At 46.9% G+C, this 21,010-nt stretch overlaps 1 protein-coding gene across 7 annotated transcripts in view; it reads left to right on the plus strand.

Moving 5' to 3' along the window:
• The window catches only part of PIGG (phosphatidylinositol glycan anchor biosynthesis class G (EMM blood group)), an 84,216-nt gene that overhangs the window by 60,843 nt on the left and 2,363 nt on the right, over nt 1–21,010 (plus strand). For 6 of the 7 annotated variants that reach the window (XM_085870731.1, XM_085870730.1, XM_085870736.1 and 3 more), the window contains 3 exons: nt 10,062–10,256; nt 10,546–11,116; nt 17,405–17,574. In XM_085870731.1, the coding sequence (XP_085726857.1) occupies nt 10,062–10,256; nt 10,546–11,116; nt 17,405–17,574 (936 nt within the window). Of the gene's footprint in view, nt 1–10,061; nt 10,257–10,545; nt 11,117–13,190; nt 13,274–17,404; nt 17,575–21,010 lie in introns of those variants that run through there. The other variant, XR_015055370.1, reaches the window with a different exon arrangement.

Here is a 21,010-nt window from a genome sequence, read left to right on the forward strand (position 1 = left end):
TTCCGACTCTCCTCTTCTTGACTCTCCGACCTCGTTCTGCTGACTCCTTCTGACTGACGAACACCGTCCTTTTATCCCCCCGTAACTTCGCCTTTGACCCCCTCCCTTTGACCTTTCACCTCGCTCCCCATTGGCCCGAGAAAAAGTGGGCGTGAAGGCTTTTTGATCCACAAATTTGCATATATCGATCGTTCTGGAGGCGGGGCCAAATCGCCCCTCGCTCACCGATTGGACGGCAAAAAGTGGGCGTGTGTCGTTTTTGATCCGTTTTTGAAGCAGAAAATCCGTGATTTTGTACACGCTGTTCGACGCGCGTTCTGCATGAGTCCAACACCGGTACCCACAGCGGGGCAAGAACGGTGGCGATGCTACGGTTGTGAGGTGTGCGTGAAGGTCGTGGCGGTTGTGGTGAAGCGGTGGTTGTGGTCGGTGGTTGATGTTGTGGTTGTGATCATGGCGGTTGGTCCAAAATAAAGATAGTAAAAGAAAAACGGTTCTCCTGAAGAGTCGCAGCACGTATAAATGACATGTATTCCCACTAGACAACGGGTTTGGGCCTAACTACACATGCACTTACCGAGATACCTCACCTAAGGGACCTGAATGGTGGTTTGCGAATCTGGTAACCACAACACTACCCCCTTCCCTTTTTACAGACTCGTCCCGAGTCGTCAAATTTTCGTGTGCCATCATGTGTAGTTTTCCCCTAGTACATTTTACCTACGGATCCCTGAGTGCGACATTCATGGTATTCGTGTCCCCAAAATAAATAACCTGAGGGCTGCGTAACTACCTAAACAAACTCACTCACACGGACGACTTAAATAAAATTGCCGGCGCTAAGACATACATGCCGGGGGCGCACTCGTATTTACAGTACATCTTAACCTTAACTTACAAATTTTACACTAAACCATGGCCCAGGATCATTGAACTCTGCAAAAGAAAAGCAGTTAGCAGGGAGCCAGGCTGCCCACATGCAGTCTCTGACTCAAACAATGCAGGTGACAGGGAACGTGGCTGGCTGCTCACACGCAGTCCAAGGCCTCCCTTTTGAACTGAACGCAGTGAACCACAACGGTGCATGGGCTGCACAACGCAGTCTCCGTGCCAGCTCAAGTGGCACACGCAATGAACACAACGAATGGATGCATGAACGGTTTGAACTGAATGCAGTGAACCACAACGGTGCATGGGCTGCACAAACGCAGTCTCCGTGCCAGCTCAAGTGGCACACGCAATGAGCACAACGAATGAATGGATGAATGGATGGACGCAAACACGGTGCACGGGCCGCCACTGCAGGCCCGTGTTGTAGCTGCCAACAGGGCAGTTCTTGCAGCTTGCAAACTGTTGCCTTGCGGATCCTGGCGCACATGGAAATGAACAGGGGGGGGGCAAAGCAAAAATTGAACGGGGCTGGTGAACGTGGGCAGTGGGCATGGCATGGCAAAGGTGAGCAGGCAAACACAGCCCGCAGAAGAAGACCGCTGCAGGCAAACACAGCCCGCAGATGAACTGGCCGGCACAGGCCTCGAAGAAAAACAGCCAGCAGATGAACTGGCCGGCACAGGCCTTGCAGCACACAGCTGCCGATGAAGTTGGCCGGCCTCCGCCTTGAAGTAAAACACGGCCAGCCGATGAAGTGGCCAGCCTTTGCCGTTCAGTGGAGGTTGGTGGAGGGAGTGCGGTGGTGCTGGCCACTCGGAAGGCGGGCTCGGACCTACCTACCTGTCTCCCTCCCAACCTATCGCCTTTGCCTGTCACTGTACATACCCACTCCCTTAATTTGTGAAAAACCAATTTAGCCCCCACTTGTTTTTTTTTTGTTGTTTTTATTTTTACTTCCCCACTATAAATCGTCCCCTAACCCCCTTTATCGTCCTTGTTCGGCTAACCTATTCTGTCACCTAGCCTACTCCCAACCCCTACGTTCCCTTCCCAGAGGGAACAAGGGAGAGCTAGCGTCCTGTGTCGAGGCCCAACGAAGCCTCAGAATGGCCTCCCCAGAGTTCGGCGATCTTAACCCAAAGTGGGTCCAGCGGCCCACAACGAGAGCGAGGGGATGGATGGTGCGGAGGGGTACATCTCCTAATCTACCCTAACCATTTAACAGTTAAACTACCCCGGGGCTTTCAACAAGCGCCTCTCGCTTAAACTATTGGTTCTAACAACCCAGATTCCCGTCGCCTGTGTTGGTGTCCTCACAATTTCGGGCCTCGCCCCCCAATTTTCTCTCCGTGCCCTCACACGGTCTCCTGGCTGGGACACGTGGCTCCCTTGGCAGGCACGACCCTCTGCCGATTCTCCCGCTATGGCACCCCCGGCACTACACTGCCTCCGAGCCTACCAGCTCCCTAACACCGGGGAGTGCCCCACGGCACCTCCCTGAAACACACACGTGGCAGGCCGGCCTCCCGGGCCCCTTTCCGAGGGTCACCCGTGCCCACAACACTGCCCACGCGGCTAATGGCGCCCCGGGCCCCCGCACCAAGCAGGCGCCCCCGTGCCCACTACTCTATCCCGGCCCCCATGGGCCCATGCAGCCTACCGCGGCCGTCTAGCGTGGTGCCCGGGGTACGCACTCAGCGATACTCACCTTTCGCAGCCACGCTCCCAAGCCGGTCAACAGGGCTCCTGCACCCCTGCAAATGGGTTTCGAGGCTACACTCCCACCAACAACAAAACGACCTCCATTTTTCCAATTTGACTAACCCAGCTAACTCACTCTACACTGACCCCGGGGTCCCTTGGGCGGGAGTCACTCCTCCCCCAATCACTCATCGCACCATGCATGGCCGATTCACTCCACACACACAGACCCGCTGGCGTCACTCACTCAACATGTCTCCACATCATAACTCACCAACTCTTCAACACACACACCACTGAACTCTGCCATCATTCTAACTACGTCCCTAACTAACTCGTGCTCCCACGTCGTCCCTTAAACTACAGCACGTTCCTTTTAACACTACGTAGCTAAGCTACGTCCCCACTACACACATTCATAAGTCTGTCTCTGTCTCCAAAATAATCCCATTTTATTTCCCAACCTAAATCTGGCTACAATCCCTCTAACTAATCCATTCCACGGACTCCATGAGGACTTACCCCTGCCCCATGAAGTCGGTCTAACTAAGCTAACCCTTCCCCCTAACTAGTTTCCATCCTGTGCCCAGGGGTCAAGGGGGTCTTCCACCCTTTGCCCAGGAATCCTGTGCACCCGAAAGTGAGGCTTGTTTTTCCTTTTGTTTTTTTTTTCATGCGCAGCACCTGCGCGGCAACTCAGAGCTCGCGCACTTTGCACCTGCCCGTGACGTCATGCAGCTGCACGTGTTCCTCGTCCCTCCTTGGACGGGACCATCCGGCAGAGATACCCCTCCTGCCGGATTCCAACCCCACGTGCAGCCATGACGTCACCGTGCGCATAAAAAAAAAACACAAGCCACACGTCTCGAGGGGTTCCCCACGCGAACACATGTGCTTTGCCCGTTGGAGCTTAACACACACGATCGCGTGGAGAACCCGTCCGGTCCAAATCCATTTACCTGCCTAACTTTGTCCGTCCGCGGGATCGGCAAATCCACCGCGTGCGTTTCCGGACCGGGACTTCACTCTCGCAAGCGAGCACGTGGCGGTCTCGTGCGTTGCACAGCACGAACCGCGTGCTCACTGCTGGGTGAACCCGGCACAGTCCTCGAAACAGCTACAGCCGCTACCCGGCTTTCTCTCCTCTGTCGCCGTCTCCGTCTCCATTCCACCCACGCACACCTGCGTGTTACGACGCACACAGTCCACTCCATCACATTCACACGGGGAGATGCGGCTGCGTGCTCCCGCATGCCAACCGACATCTCCCTCACATACCGCTCTCTCACACACACGGTCTCCCTGGCACACAGCGACCTTGCACACGGCCGTTCACTCACGCGTGCCTCACTACTCACACAAACCATACTACTCACACGTGGTGCTCCATTCACTCGCGCGGGGGCACTCACCCGCGGTGCCTCACCCACACACGCGAGGGCACTCAACCGCTGTGTCTCATCCACACACCGTGCCTCACTCATACACGCGGGGGCACTCACCCACGGTGCCTCACTCACACTGGCCGTTTCACTCACACACACGGCCTCTTCCACACACGGTGCCTCATCCACACACGGGGACGCACTCACACCTTGCACCACACACACAGGGACAACCACACTGGGGATTTGTGTCCCCACAAGGGTCTCCGGGGCCTCTATACCCCCCAAGCTCTCCGTGCACCCGTCCACAGCACCCGTCCCCTCAACCTCGCAAAGCACGACCGAACTCACCTGGTCGTGACTCGCCTCAAGGGGGCATACTCGCTCCCCTCGTTCCTGGAGGAGGCCATCCAGGTGCTCGCACTGGGTCCCCACACGCTCCGCGAGCTCACCCCCATTGTCCTCCACTACCTCCGTGTGTGTGTGCGTCACTTACCCCGTCTTCATCGTGCAGTCTCTCCTCTATTTTTTCTGTCTCCCGTGTCTCTATACATTTTCTCTCCTGGTTCCTTTTTTCTGTCCCTTCCTGGTTCCTTTTCCTTTCCCATCTGAGTCGTTCTTTCTCTCTGAGCCCCATTAGCTGTTCGTTCTCCCTCCGTTTTAGTTGTTCAATTTCACACTCATAGAGTTGTTGTTTTCTTTCCCACTGTTCCTCCTGCTTTTTGTTTTCCAATCTCATCGTTTCTTTCAATTGGCTCATTTCCTTCCTGTGTTTCATTCGCTGTTCTCTCACGACTCTTCCTCGTTTCCTCTCCTGTCCTTCCTTCTCCAGTTTCATGGTTTGCTTCATTTGGTTAATCTCCTTTTTGTGTTTCATTTGCTGCTGTCTCATTACTCTTCCTCGTTTCCTCTCCTGTCCTTCCTTCTCCAGTTTCATGGTTTTCTTCATTTGGTTAATCTCCTGTTTGTGTTTCATTCGCTGTTCTTTGTCTATCTCGTACTCCAGCCTCAGCTTTTCTTCAATTGGTCAACCTCAAATTCATGTTCTTTTTGTTTTCTATTCCATTGTTCCTCTCGTTCTTCCCTCTCCAATCTCGTTGTGTCCTTCAATCTCCTGATTTCTCCTTCCTGCTTCATTCCTTGCTCCTTTACTTTCTCCTCGTATTCAAACCTATTTTTTTCCTTTTGTCGTTCAGTTTCAAATTCATACTCTTTCAGTTTTCTATTCCACTGTCTTTCTTGTTCCTCCTTCTGCAATCTCGTCATTTCTTTCAACTGACTGATTTCTTTCTCCTGTCTCATTCGTTCTTCCTTCATTACTCTTTCTTGTTCCTCATTCTTTAGTCTGGCCTTCGCTTCCAGCTGTTCGATCTGTACAGTGTGGTTTCTTAAAGTTTCATTTTCCGTTCTCTTCCTTTCCTCTTTTAACACTCTCAGTTCGTTTTGTAGTTCCCTCTCTTTGTTTTGGTGTTTCTGTAACTCAGAAACTTTCTTTTCCAATTCCTTTCTCATCTCCGCACACACTCAGACTTTGCTTTGGCTTCGAACTGTTCTTCCGGCTTGCCCTTGTGGTTTTCTACCCCGTCTTCCCAGTTCCTCTGTCTCCGTTTTTCCCTCCAGTCCCAGCTTATCAACTCTCTTCATGTCTTGGAAGTCTTTTCTCACACTCCACCGTTTCGACCTTCAATCCCTCCTCTGTCTCCTCCTGGCTTTCTTTTAATTTTTCTAATACCTTCTTTACCTCGTGTCTCGTCTTACACGTCTCCCGAATTATTTTCTCGCCCGCCCCGACCGCGGGCCTGACAGCATTGCACTCCCCCAGCTCGTTCGTCCCAGCACGTGGCAGCGCCATTTTCTCGCCCGTGGTCCGCGTTTCGCTCCTCGCCATTGCCATAATGCCTGCCTGCAGGCCTATGCCCATGCTCTGCATCTCACCCCGCATTTCTTTCATTTGGTTTTTCGCTTGAGTGCGTTTCCATCCATTTTTTTATTTTCCATTTGTTGCGTATTTCTCTTCATTTCGTTGTTCCTTTCTTTCATTTCGGCATTCCTGTAATCCAGTTTGTCATTTATGCTCTGCACGAGTTCCATAACGTGCTGTATTGTCACCTGCCCTGGCCACTCCCACTGACTACATTTAGCGGTGGGGTTATAATAAAAAAACCGACCAGATGAACTGCATCGATGCCTTTCCCAACCTTCTGGTACGGGTTTCTCTTGCACGGTGATCTCGTCCTGAGCCATGGATTCTACATTACTATTACACATACCTAATCCACCCGGCACCCGCTCGCCTTGAGACGCCATCTTGCTTCTCGTGAAGGGTTAATTTAACTCGCTCGTAATTTGGAGGGAATCGGGGGTCGCTTCTCTCACCCCTGGACCGATTCCCGTGAATTTAGCCGGAGACAGGAGAGCCCGTTTTCCTGTTCTCCGATACCAGTGCCGCGAGGAGGGCGATGAATTTGTATCCCACTCCTGACACCAGTGTTGCGGTCTTCGCGCCCGCCGGCGTGCGACGGCCACGTAACTCGAATCGCGGCACGTCGCCCACCGGACGGACAATCCAGTCGTGACCCTCTCGGACTAACGCCGGGAACCAGTCACGGGTGGACCTTTCGGTCTCACCGCGATCGAGCCAATCAGCCCCCACGTGGGATAGGGTTGCTCGCCAAATTCGAACTACCTAAGTACCCACGCGGAGGGTAGACCGGGCGATCGCACCTCGCCGCAGGTCGACTTCGGACACGGGCCACTTAAGCGACCCGTTCCGTACTATCAGAATAACCGAGCGGTGTTATCGTCGACCTCGACGGTTCGATTAATTATCGGGCGTATTCAGCCCACTACCAACCCTTTACGTGAAGCAAGATGGGGATTCAATGGAGGAAAAAAGACGAAGCGAAGCGGGAAACAGTTCAACAATAAAGCACATTTATTCGCGGCACACGGGAAGCACACAAATACAATTCCACCAAATGCACACAAAAAAAAGAAAACACAATTCCATTTACACAAAAAGCAAATATAAAAGTGAAAACAGTGCAGAGCTAATACCGACTACCGAGCACACGGCAACACTTATACAATTCTACTTCACAGACGGCGCCGACAACACATACCCAAAACCAAGGAAAAGAAATCCCCCAAGAATGGGGCAGGCCTGAGGCCGAGACCGGGTCGGGCCTACCCGTCTGGTGATGAGACGCGGAGCGGCGATGGCCCCGCAACCCGCGAGCCTCGTGGACAGTGCCTGGCAGGGGGTGGGAACGGGGCCCCCTTGGTCGCACTATCTCAGCGCGGGGGGAAACAGGAGGGGGTTGCTGATGCTCGGGGTATAGAGGATCTTTATTATGTGCGACGAGCGTCTCCACCTCGGCCAGGTCGCGCTGTCGGCCTCCCTCGGGTGCAGCTTCCTGCACGACGCGAGCACCCCCTCGTCTGGTGTCGCCGCCTTTCCACAGCTCCGTCCCCTCCGTTCCGACTCCAACGCACACGACGAGCAGCTCCACCGCCCGCGAAGTCTTGACCCTCTGCTTCCGACTCTCCTCTTCTTGACTCTCCGACCTCGTTCTGCTGACTCCTTCTGACTGACGAACACCGTCCTTTTATCCCCCCGTAACTTCGCCTTTGACCCCCTCCCTTTGACCTTTCACCTCGCTCCCCATTGGCCCGAGAAAAAGTGGGCGTGAAGGCTTTTTGATCCACAAATTTGCATATATCGATCGTTCTGGAGGCGGGGCCAAATCGCCCCTCGCTCACCGATTGGACGGCAAAAAGTGGGCGTGTGTCGTTTTTGATCCGTTTTTGAAGCAGAAAATCCGTGATTTTGTACACGCTGTTCGACGCGCGTTCTGCATGAGTCCAACACCGGTACCCACAGCGGGGCAAGAACGGTGGCGATGCTACGGTTGTGAGGTGTGCGTGAAGGTCGTGGCGGTTGTGGTGAAGCGGTGGTTGTGGTCGGTGGTTGATGTTGTGGTTGTGATCATGGCGGTTGGTCCAAAATAAAGATAGTAAAAGAAAAACGGCTATCCTGAAGAGTCGCAGCACGTATAAATGACATGTATTCCCACTAGACAACGGGTTTGGGCCTAACTACACATGCACTTACCGAGATACCTCACCTAAGGGACCTGAATGGTGGTTTGCGAATCTGGTAACCACAACAATATATATATATATATATCATATATATAACATATATATATATATATATATATATCATATATATATATATCATATATATATCATATATATATCATATATATATCATATATATATCATATATATATCATATATATATCATATATATATCATATATATATATATATATATATATATATATATATATATATACATATATATATACATACAGGGAGCTGCAAAAGTAGGTATACAGTAATGAAAAACAAAACGCGCGCACAAAACGTATTTTATTGATTATACAAGCATATCAATAATAACATATCAATAATTTTAATGATTTTAATGAATTAAATGAATCCCAGCACCACTATTATAATACTGGTGTAATCCTTACTGTATACCTACTTTTGCAGCCCCCTGTATATATAATATGTATGTGTGTACATCATTTGTTCTCTCATCATTTCAAAAGTGAATGTTGAGCTTGTCAATGCAGCGCGAGAAGTGGCCGCTGTTTTCAGGAGACAGACAACAGACAGCCACCATGGTTCACAATACATAATCGATGGCTTCCCTTCCAAGGAGCTTCAACATAGAAAGAGACCATTCGGCTCATGAAGCCTGTACAATGGTTGCCAACCTGTGACTTTTTTGGATGCATAATCAAGGCTCATGGAAGAGCTAGAACATGAAATGGATCAAGATGCAACAGGACAAAAGGAACAGTAGCTTGGGTTTGGTGGGACACCAACAGTGCAGTTGAAGGACAAAATAGAGGGAGAATTGGACAAACAATGGGGTCGGGAGAAATGGGGTGCACAGGATTGAAACAGAAGGAAACTTCTTCCTCTCCACATCACAATCCTTCTTATCCCCTTCCTCTCTCTCTCTCTCTCTGTCTTCTCTCTCTCTCCCCTACTCAGACTGTGTGGTTTGTCATTGACTTTCCAAAAGTAGTTCGGCCAGGAATTTGTAATTTGGCCACAGTGCCGGTGATAACTCGCCCACTCTTCGTGAAGGACACAGTGGGGCTCTTAATGTCCACTGACTCATGTCGGAAGACAGGACACCCAGTTTAATGTATAGGAATGACGCACACATTGATGATTACCCTGCCTGTGAAACACCAGGATGAAATTTTATTGCTGGGTCAATATTCAAACCCAGGCGAGACAGCTTAGAGGTGAGTGTGGGTTCCTCGAGGTCATCCTGTCAGAGGTCATATCTTTACGCACTGATATTAAACAAACTGTGCTTCCATGTTGTATGTATACGTTAAAAATGAACCTAACATTAAAGTGGAATCTGAATCCAAAAAGATCGTGACTGGTGTCCCTGGACATGTGTAAAATATAATCAGACGTGCAATAATTACCCTTAAAAGAGTGAAAAAAAACAAAACTGCATTTTGGAGCCATTTAAACTCACCTCACGTGAGCATATTATTTAATTATATCTGGTTGGAAAGAAATTGCTTTTTCTGAAGTTGTTTATCCGATTTAACTCCAGATTTCTACATAATTATTTAGGCCATGAGCTTTGATCGTCAAATATAGAATCGGATTCCGGATAGTTTTTAATAAGCCGATACGATACATTGTTCAATCTTGCCAGGAGTCGATGACATTGCACCGAGCCTCACACAGCCAATCAGCGTAACAACGAACAGACAGCCATCCTTGTCATAAAATTATATTCTCAATCCAGGGTTCTACCTCTTGCTTTGTACAAGTGCTCATGCATGAAACGTTTTGCAAATGGCTGTTAGCTTTCCTCTGTCAACATTTGGTTTGGAAAATACTTGTGCTTATTTTCACACCAATGTAGATCGACTGAATTTAGTCCACACAAAGACTTGCTTTCTGTTGTGAAAAGTCCCACTTCTGACCTATTTTAGCATTTCTAACATCATTGATTCTTCATGTTTCTTCATAGCCCCGGAAATGAATCTGCTCTGACTGCAGTGTCAGCTGTTTCTCTTATTGGCCTCTTCTGGCTGGTGGGTGGGCCGACATTTTCATTTTTTGGCCGCTTTTTGCTAGCCTTCGGCCTGGTTGGTGTTTGGGCTTACCGGTGTGCCAGTGGGACCCTGACCCAACCAGCAATGCTCAGTTCCATACTTAGCTCTGAGTAAGTACACACTATGTGTCCAATAACAAAAGGTATTTATAAATTGGAATGGTATTATTTTGAAAAAGTTCTCTTGCAGTACAAGTATTGGGTAAATTATTTTGTTTGTTTAAGTGCTGCCAGTGTTTTGTGTGTGTGTGTTTTTTTTTTTTTAAAGATGTTTTAAAATGCAGTGAATGATGTGCGCGCAATGTATGACTTCTTAAATTAATTATTATAGGAGTTTCTTCATTGATGAAGTTTGTAAAAGTTTTGCATCAATGATTGGCACATATTATTTGTGTGACAGGGGTGTGAGGGAGGCACGTCTTGCATACATCTGTGTCTTCTTGCTTCTTGCCATGTCAGGCATTCATTCATTACTTGGCACCTGCCTTGGATCTTCATCGTCGGAAGATGATCAGCCGACAGTATTGGCAGGAAAAATAACATTGTGTCCAAAGAATCGACTGGGGGATCAAGCAAGTTTACCACCACATAAGAATACCGAAAGTATTCACGGATTGTATGCAAGATGGCAACACGATGAATGCTCGCAAAGAGAGGCCATATCTGTGAAAGAGAGAATTAACTCTCACCCTCAATCAGGCTTTGAGCAAAAAGATGTGTCAGAAGCAAAAACAAGACATTTGGCCAAGATATATCAGAAGAAAGAGGGGCAAATGGGATGCCATGGAATATCGGCTGCCTTAACACTCCTGCTGTCCTTGCTCCTTCGGCCGCATAATCTACCCGTGCTTGCAATGTGGCTGGGCCTACAGCATGTGCTTAGCAGTTGGGTCTGGCCTTTTGTCTGCCTGTCTCCATTTGAACTGGCCATAATTTACTACTGGCTGGGACAAGCTGCTTTCTTCCATCAGGTACGATCTGACAACTCGTAGTATCTTCAGCAAGATTTATTCACCAGAGACTAATATTTTGAGATAAGGGATGTAGTATTATGGAGTGTGGTGTGTTTTATGATTTTACATGTGGAGTTGTACTTTCCTATGAAAAAATAATTAAGCTTGTGTCTTGTGCCTGTGTCCTTTGTTTAAGTAACTGTGACCTTTCAGTGGAATGGCCTCGAAATACCATCGCTGACATAAATCTGTTGTTCAGGACGAGCAGGAGAAGTATGTTGCCTTGTATGAGATGCTGTGGAAGTTATTATAATAATGAAGATCTAATCTGATTGTGCATGAGTACTCGAAGATGAAGCCAGATCTTGTAACATCCCAGAATGGGAGAAGGAAGCGACACACCTGGCCACAGGCCAGGGGGTGTTCAAACCGGTCTTAATTGGTGATGGTAAAACATACTGCTGTTGTTCGTTTGAAAGATAGTGAATCTTTTTGGACTATAACACCCAGGGAAAAACAGCCAGCTTGGAAAAATATGGCGCTTCTGAAAAAAGTACCCTTTTCCATTGTTACAGCAGATTTCTGCTAATTATAGAAGCTTCTTTTGGCTTCAGCGATTGAGGAAAAGTGACACTCGCACACATATTTCCTGCGAAAAGAGCAACTTCATCCATCCATCGGGACCATACTCTGTGCAGAGCATTGGTGCTGCCTAAGCAGTTTCCTTGGCGAGTAGGCATAATCCTGGACAGATCGCCACTCTGACACAATATACCAGCAAGCTGGCACTCATTTTGCCGACCTCGGAAGTATGACAGGTAGAGTCAACCACACCTAGTATTCATTCAACAGTCAAGTGGGATTTGAACTCAGGATCCTTGGATCCCAAGCCCACCTCCCTAACCATTAAGCCAACACCAGGCATAACTTCATCCAGCAGGTAGAAAAGGATTGAGAAATGTAAATTAGCAATGTTTTGATATCTGAAACATACAATTAATGATGGGAGTGTTTTCTTTCCGCAGGTGCCTCATGCAAATAGTAAGTGAAGTCTTATAAAATATGTTCATACAATGCCTATATAAAGTCTACACGCCCTTTCAAATTTTTCACCTTTTGCTGCCTTGTAGTCTATAATTAAATTGCCTTAAATGAGACCTTTCCACCTTAATTTACACTTCGTAACCCACAATTTCCAAGTGAAAAACAAATTTCAGAAAATTAATTAAAAATACAAAACTAGAATATCTTGGTTGGATAAGCGTCCAAACCCCTTACGAGTATAACAGCAATTGTAAACTAGAAGGGCACTCAGTGGAGTGCATACCCCCGCCACGTAATGCCTGATCCATGAGAACATATCGGGCCCAATACATTTTTGAAATATCATGCAAAACAGTACTACATCCTTTTGGCCCCTATCTCTCAATGGTAAAGAATCACTTTAAAAATTCTAGTAGTCAGATCAGGATCTGGATCTTCACCAAAATCGAATCAATTCTTCCTCGTCACACATTGAACCTGTCGACCAATTTTTGTCCGAATCAATCCACAACTTTTTGAGATATCGTACTATATATCATTTTTAGCCATATCTCTCAACAGGGAAGAATCACTTAAAAAATTATTGTAGTCGGATTCGGATCTTCACCAAAATCGAATTAGTTCTTCCTTGTCATACATCCAAACTGTCCACCAAGTGTCATCCGAATCCTTCCACAACTTTTTGAGACATCGTGCTACATATTGGTTTTGCCCCATCTCTCAATGGTGAAGAATCACTTAAAAAATTCCAGTAGTGGGATCAAGATCTGGATCTTCACCAAAATCTAATCAGTTTGTTGTTGTCACACATCCAACCTGTCCACAAGATTTCATCCGGATCCGTCCACAACTTTTTGAGATATCCTGCACACAGACAAATAGACAAAGAGGGATGAAAACATAACTTCCTTCACCTTTCAGTGGTGGAGGTAATTAGCTCAGGTGTAACAATTCACCTTCAAAATTACACACCAAGTCACTTGGCCTGTACCTGTGTTAAATTGTTGTGATTGTGATTATATCAGAATAAAATCTGTTGTTCCTGTAGGTTTCCTCTGCTGGATAATGCATTTCACAGCGAAGACTCAACCATGAGCACCAAGGAGCTTTTGAAAGACCTCTGGGATAAAGGTGTGGAAAGGCACAGATCAGGGGATGGGTATAAAAATATTTCAAAGGCCTTGAATATCCCTTGGAGCACAGTCAAGACAATCATTAAGACGTGGAAGGCATATGCATGGTACCACCAAGACCCTGCCTTGATCAGGCTGTCCCTCCAAACTGGATGACCAAGTAAGGAGGAGACTGATCAGTGAGGCCACCAAGAAGCCAGTGGTAACTTTGAAAGAGCTACATGTCTTTAGGGCAATGACTGGTCACTGTGTGCATTTAACAACAATATCCCAAGCACTCCACAAGTCTGGCCTGTGTGGTAGGGTAGCAAGAAGGAAGCCATTACTCAACAAGGACAAATGTGTCCAAGAGCCGCGTTATAAAGGTTTTGTCTTCACCAGAAGAAGAAGAACAAGAACAAGAAGAAGAACAACGCGGAGCTCTCTTAGAGCCAGCGTTCGCAACGTGATGCGGCTAAAAAAGCCCACCTTGAGTCCCATTTGAGGTGTGCAAAAAAACACTCCGGAGATTCTGAAGCCATGTGGCAAAGAGTTTTGTGGTCTGACGAAATCAAGATGGAACTTTTTGGCTTCAATGCAAAACGTTCCATTTGGCACAAACCCAACAGAGCACATCACCCAAAGAACACCATCCCTACTGTGAAGCATGGTGGTGGCAGCATTATGTTATGGGGATGTTTCTCAACGGCAGGGACTGGGGCACTTGTCAGGATAGAAGGGAAAATGGATGGAGCAAATTTCAGAAAATCCTAGAGATAAAACCTGCTGCCCTCTGCAAAAAAGCTGAAATTGGGATGGAAGTTCACCTTTCAACATGACCGATCTGATGTACCATAATTAAATCTGATCTGATGTACAATAGTCTTTGTTACAGAGCGTTGGTTCTGCCGAAGCATTTTCTTGGCCAACGCTCATGCTTGTTGGTTTGCCATTCCTTTACTAGCAGTAGTTATGGCAGGAATTTGGAATTTGCCCATGGTGCCGGCAATAGCTTACCTACTCTTCACTAAGTAGACCGTGGGATCTTTAACATCCACCTAATAATGCCGGCAGATGGGACGTCCGGTTTAACGTCCATCCGAGGGATGGCATACACATTGATGTATATGCCAGTCTGTGAAATGCTGGGATCGAGTGGGATGTCAATTTTGAGCTGGGTCACAATTCAATCCCAGGATAGACAGCTTAGAAGTGAGTGTGCATACTTTTTAGGCCATCCTGTCAGCCATAGATGATTAAATACGCAAGAATAAATAAAATAATAATTGTGAACTTTTGGTTCTCAAGAAATACTGGGACTTCCAGTTGCGGTTTCTTCATGAGTGCACGTTTTTTTTTCTTTTCAGCTCCATGATAACTTCTGGTTAGCAGTGAGTGTGGGTTGAGGCCATTAGTCTCATTTCTCAAAAGGCATTTGTCTTTGCATCCAGTCTCATTCCTCCAAGTCATTGTACGAATTTTCATGTCCATCTCTGGTTTATGATTGCCCTTCATCCCCTCACTCACCTCAAACGGCCGCACTGTAAACTCTACTCGAGACAAGGCAGAATGTCTCAACTTAGTACTAACCTTCAAATCTCGTGCAGCCAACCCATCCTGCTCTGTCCCCATCTTATTCCCTCATATCTACTGCCTCCTGGACTTTGCCTTTCTCACCTGAGAATGGAGAGGAAGTTCGGCACAGCCTCGACTTTGCATCAGCAATGGGTGCAGATTTAATCGCTGCCCGTGTTCTCAAATCGTGCTCCGCTGCTCATGCTTCTCCTCTTTTTACTCTCTTGCAGCCCATCCTTCACCTTTGGTTGTCTGCTTGTATCTGGAAACCAGATAACACCAGTCTCATTGAGAAGAAGGGTGAAAAAACAGATCCTCTGAACCTCAAACCAGGAATTTAATTTCCAATTACAAGCAAGATCATGTAATCCACCATTGTTATCGACATCGTATTTCCTCTTTTCAACAGTCTGTTCCAACATCATCAGTGTGGATTCCATCAAGGTCACTCAAGTATGGACATGCCACTGCTTCTATCTCAGCACTGGTTAATGGAAATAGATCTCAAGCAAGAGGTCAGAACCATTTCCCTGATCATATCTCAGACATGTGAAACTGTCTGCTGTCCTGCTCTGCTCACCAAGCTCACTGCCTGCGGCATACAAGATGGCCTTCATCCCCGGCTTTCTGAATTCCTCCACTCAAACAATAAATGTGTTGCTGTTTCCTCTCCTATTCTTGTTCCTCATAAACAAAGGCGACTCCTCCTCTAATGCTCTGGACACTCCGTCTTCCTTAAGGCAGGTGACCCCGTATTATGCCATGCAGAACCTCATCATACCAACAAGCAGAAAGCAGCTGTGTCACTGTTTTCTGATTTATATTTGATTCGATGCCGGTCTAACGAGTGGAACACATCTTTTAATCTTGGTAAATATTGCAGGCACCATCTATTACTCCTGAGGAATCCTCAAATGAACCCACCTATATTTTAACATGATTAGCCATGGAAAGGGTTATTTCTTGAACTTCTAGGCTTTGCCATTTGCCATTAGCCTTAACCTCTCTGAGATGACCATAAAGTAAAGCGGGACTCCAAATCCAGGTGCAGACTTTGCACCCTCCATAATTCCAAGTCATTCCATGAAAAATCAAACTACTCACAGCCGACAAGAGCCAATTTGTCTCCATCTCATTGGAGTATTGTTTCCCCCGCTGAGCTTACACCTCAGCGTCACATCCGTCTTTCCTGGATTCTGTAGGATCAATATTAATAGCACATCCCACAATGAGGCAGAAGCACAAGACTTTGTTCTCACATTGCAGATAGGTTGGTGGCCTGTTTTTTTGGGGGGGGTTCTTTTTTCTGCCTATCCTCTGGTCTTGCTTCCTTGGCTCTCTTAGCCCTCATCCTCCCCAGCTCCTCCTGGATGCACATTTTATACCATTCACCCCAACCTCGTTAAACTACCAAAATCCAGGCTTACTTCCCACTTTTACTGCTTTGTTCCTCTTTTGTCCCGTTTGTGGAATTGCCTTCTGGGGGTGGTTCAATTCCACCACACCCACCTTCTAGCACTACAAGTTTGCAGCGCACTGAACACTATCCCATGTCACCACTCCCCCATCCCTACCCTCCATCCATATCTTCGACCCACCCCCCCAACAACTTTCTTACTTGTGGGTTACTGAATTTCCCACTCCTCCTCTTTCTCCTCTTTCCCTGTTCATTCATTTCATTCCTTGGTGCTTCCACCTGTTGCCCCATTGTCAATGCTTTGCTTCGTTGTGCATTACATTTCGCTTTCCAATGAGTGTAGATTTTGAATACAAGAGTAGCCCCGTGAGGGACTGATGGTTATGAGGGATTATGAAAATGAGGGATTAGGGCGAAGGAGCCATGGCCCCCTTCCTGAAGTGGTATGCTCATGGGGAGCACAACTTTTATGCCCTTTCAGTGGGTGCATCTGGATGAGGAGCACAACCCCATGAGACCTTACTGTCCTAATTCATTGTACCAAATTTGGTCTGTATCGCTCAGGTAGTTGTGGAGATGTTTTAGTAAAAATGAGGGATTTGGGGAGGGAGGCGGTGACTCCCTTTCTGGGGAAGATACGGCCATGAGGAGCACAACTTAAGGTTAGGACATGGTCCTGATGCCTTGTGGTCAATTTTGGCAGGATCTGTCTGGCGGTTTTTGAGAATAAAATTCAAATAAAAATTTTGAATAAAACACCAATCTTGATGCATCGTACCAAATTTGGTCCATATTGGTGGGGGAAGTTTGTGAGGAGATAGTTTAGTCGAATGTTGACAGACTTATGGACGGCCGGACACCGGGACCCACTCTATGACCATATTTCGGAGAAATAACCGAAAAATGGCAAAGGTTCACCAGGAAAAAGAAAGGAACAAACGGAGTTGTTTGAACAAGAGTACATTACTCTTCAAGAAAATGTGTGCTTGTATTTTGGAGAGTTTCCATGTGGGTCCATGTGGAGATAGACGATGTACTTTAAGCTTTATATGGTGATGTTTTCCATATTTACTGTATATAATAAACGCTACTTTTAACCATATTTTTAAACTAACCAATGTGAAAACCATTGAATGCAATTAATATTATCTGTTGCAGGGTAATTCTAATGGGCTGGCCACTGTCGATGTGGCCGCAGGGTACACTGGAATGTCTTCACATTCTGGTCCTCTTGCTGTTATTCTAACTGCTTTCTGCACTTACTCTGGCCCAATTATTTGGGCCATGGCTCTGATGAAGGAAATCCGTTTGGTACCGCTCCATACCAGGTATTCAATATCAAGTGGGTTTTTATATTTGTGACATGGCAGCTTCATACACTAATAACGCCGTCCTCTTTCAATCCATTTTGATCGAGTTACACTTGGCCTTTGCAAAACATCTTTGCTGAAGGTGATTTCTACATTGCCGGTTTCGTCTCTTCAGAACCTTGGCAACCAAAATGTTTCGTTGTCTTTCCACCTTGTTCTGTAGTTTAATGATGACACCATACTTTGCTGATAACAGTCTGTTTTTTAAATTAAAAACACACACACACACTCACACGATTCAGCTAACCAAATTGAGACACGTATTTTGTAATTTGCAGGCACAACCATTATTCAAAGAAAGTTGTGGGGATGGTTTCACATGATAATTTATTGTGACCATCCCTACCTTGTTTACATTATTTTTAGCATATCATCCCTACATCCTTTTGCATTAAAAAATGTTTTTTATGCCTCTGCTGCCGAAGTCCCGAGAGCCATCATGTTTTCAGGTTGTCCGTCCGTCTGTAAAAAAAAAAAAGGTTTTCGTAACCGCGATAACTAAAGAAAGGCTGAAGGGATCCAAGTCAAACTTCGTTCAAGTATGTATCATGATGCGAAGACAAAGATAAACCGATTTGATTTTGGAGGAATAGGTCAAACGTCAGAGGTCATGTTAGATAAAAATTTTGTTGCCGTGCTAACTAGTGAAGTAGTAATTGGATTTTTACCAAACTTGATACAAGTATGTTTCATGATGTAAAGATAAACTGATTAGATTTCGGCATCCAGAGGTTTGTGGTCATGTCAAGTAAAAATGTGGTACTTCAAACAGCTGAAGGGATTTAAATCAAGCTTGAGACAAGTATTATGATGATGTAATAATGTGGGCGGAGGCGTCATGATGTCGAAGAGTGCCGTTCTCGTTACTACTTGTTTCCATACTTTCAAAAAAAACAAAAACGTGTTTACATTTTTAATCACCGACTTTATATAATGACTCGCACTTCAATGATGACAAGTCCACGACAAACTGCACGGCTGTGTGCCTTGCCTGCAAGCTTTACGGATGGAAGAAAGTTCCAACACTCTGCACATGTGCCGTCACACCTGCAATAATTATCATATTTATACGATTAAATCCTCATATGTCTGGCAACAATGGTTGTTAGACTGTAGGTAATATACCACCATTAACCACACCTGTCTTTAAAAGAGGTTTTCTGTAGTTGCTACTGTCAGACTCGACATAATATTTTTTTTTTTTTTTTTTGTATACCTTGGTCGAGGCTCGTATGAGAGCTAACACACAACTCACAGCAAGGAGGCATGAGACAAGAGGGGCGGGAGTGGAAGGGACAAAACATTGGGGAACAGACACAGGTGAACTGTGGAAGGGAGAGGGATGGGGATGGGACGGGGAACATGGCGAGGAGAAGATGGACATTACAGGGACTTTCAGGAAGGAAAGCAGGAGAATTGAAGGAAGTGGGCTTGGGTGGATTATCGGGGGTAGAAAAGATCGAGGATTTGGATGGGGGAAGATAAGAGGTGGTGGTGAACAGCTGTTTTGAAAGCCTGGAGGGAAGAATGGGAAAGAATAGAGTGAGGAAGTTTATTCCAAAGGCGGGAAAAAGAGGAATGAAAGAGTGAAGATGAGCAGTGATTCGTGATTTTGGTAGTTTTACCAGAAGGGGGTTGTTGGCGGACCTTGAGCGCCCTGTGGAAATGTGGTTGGGACAAATCGCAGAGAGAGCAGGGGGGCAAGGCTGGAGAGGAGTCGGTAGAAGACAGAAAGACCACCGACCAACCTGCGGTGATTGAGTGAGAGGCCCAAAGACTCAGCTTCATTGCGGGAGATGCCAATGATCTTAAAAGCCCTGGTTTCGACAGCGTGAAGTCGAGAAAGGTGGGAGGCAGGAGCACCAGCCCAGAGGGGAGAGCAGTACTCCATCAGGCTACGGACAAAAGCTTTGTAAGTGGTCAGGAGCTCAAGAGGGCCGAGGAAGGACTTTGCACGACGGAGGATTCCCAGTCGGCGACTGGCTTTTGAGGCAAGGTTGGAAATGTGACTTTCCCAGGAAAGGTCATGGCAGATAGTGAGACCCAGAAGCTTGAAAGAAAAGACTTCTTCCAGAGGATTGTTGAGAAAGTGGATGGGGGGGTTTGTAAACGGTCCTTTCGAAGAGACATAGTGAGAGTGTGAGATTTGTCTGGATTGAAAGACATGTTCCACTTGTTGGACCAGTTTGTGATTTTATCCAGATCTGCAGTGAGCGAAGAAGCTGCTGCTTGCCGGTCTGAGGGATGACAGATGGTACGGCAGAGGGTGGAGTCATCGGCAAAGAGAAATAGAGGATTTTCCAGAGAGTCCGAGAGATCATTGATGAAAACCAGAAAAAGAACAGGGCCCAGAACGCTACCTTGAGGAACTCCAGCCTGCACAGGAAGAGGGGATGAAAGAACTCCATTTAGGGCCACACGTTGACTGCGACAGGAGAGGAAGTCTGCGAGCCATGAGTGGAGATGGCCTTGAATACCATGGGAAGAGAGTTTGCTGAGTAGGGCAGGGTGCCAGACTGTGTCAAAAGCACGTGATATGTCCAGGGATACGGCTCGGATTTCCTGTCTGGCATTGAGGACCTCCATCCATTGATGGGAGAGCAGTAGCAGCATATCCAGGGTAGAGTGACCTGGTCTGAAACCAAATTGATGATTGGAAATCAAGCCATTGGAGAAGAGGAAGGATTTGATGTCTGAAGCGATGATGGATTCCATAACCTTGCTGATGATTGGGAGAAGGCTGATTGGTCTGTAGTTACAGGGATCTGTTTTTGCACCTTTTTATGCAGGGCAGTGATGTTAGCAGATTTCCAAGCAGATGGCAGATGACCTTGGGCAAATGAGAGGGTGAATAGAACAGAGAGAGGGTGAGCAAGAGCAGAAGAGCAGGCTTTGAGGACACGTGGGCTGATGCCGTCTGGACCGGTTGCAGAATCTGACTCGAGGTTTGAAAGCAAGCTCTCCACCTTGTCAGGAGAAAAGGATACAGAGTCCAGGGACAGTTGGGTGCGACTGGGTAAAGTGGGTAGAGATAGTGATGGGTTTAGGACACAAGATTTAGCTGCAAACACCGAGTTTAGACATTCAGCTTTATCACGTGTGGAATCAGCAGTGCGGCCATTTGAGGTAAGGGAGGGGATGGAGGGGGAACATACACCAGAAACAGATTTGATTAAACGCCACCAGGATTTTGAGGAGGGAGAGAGGTTTGAGAGTTCAGACTTGAGATGAGAAAGATGTTGTTTTCTGGCTCTCCTGAGGGTAGATACACACTTGTTCCGAGCTTTGTGGAAAGAACTGAGATTGCCCTCAGTTGGGTTTGCTTTCCATGAGGCAAAGGCAAGTTGTTTCAGGACAACTGCCTCGCCACAAGCTTCAGTAAACCAAGGGCGGG

The sequence above is a fragment of the Eptatretus burgeri genome, chromosome 2, assembly GCF_056783735.1.
Source record: "Eptatretus burgeri isolate ZD-2024b chromosome 2, Ebu_testis_v1, whole genome shotgun sequence".
In the NCBI taxonomy this organism is placed as follows: Eukaryota; Metazoa; Chordata; class Myxini; order Myxiniformes; family Myxinidae; genus Eptatretus; species Eptatretus burgeri.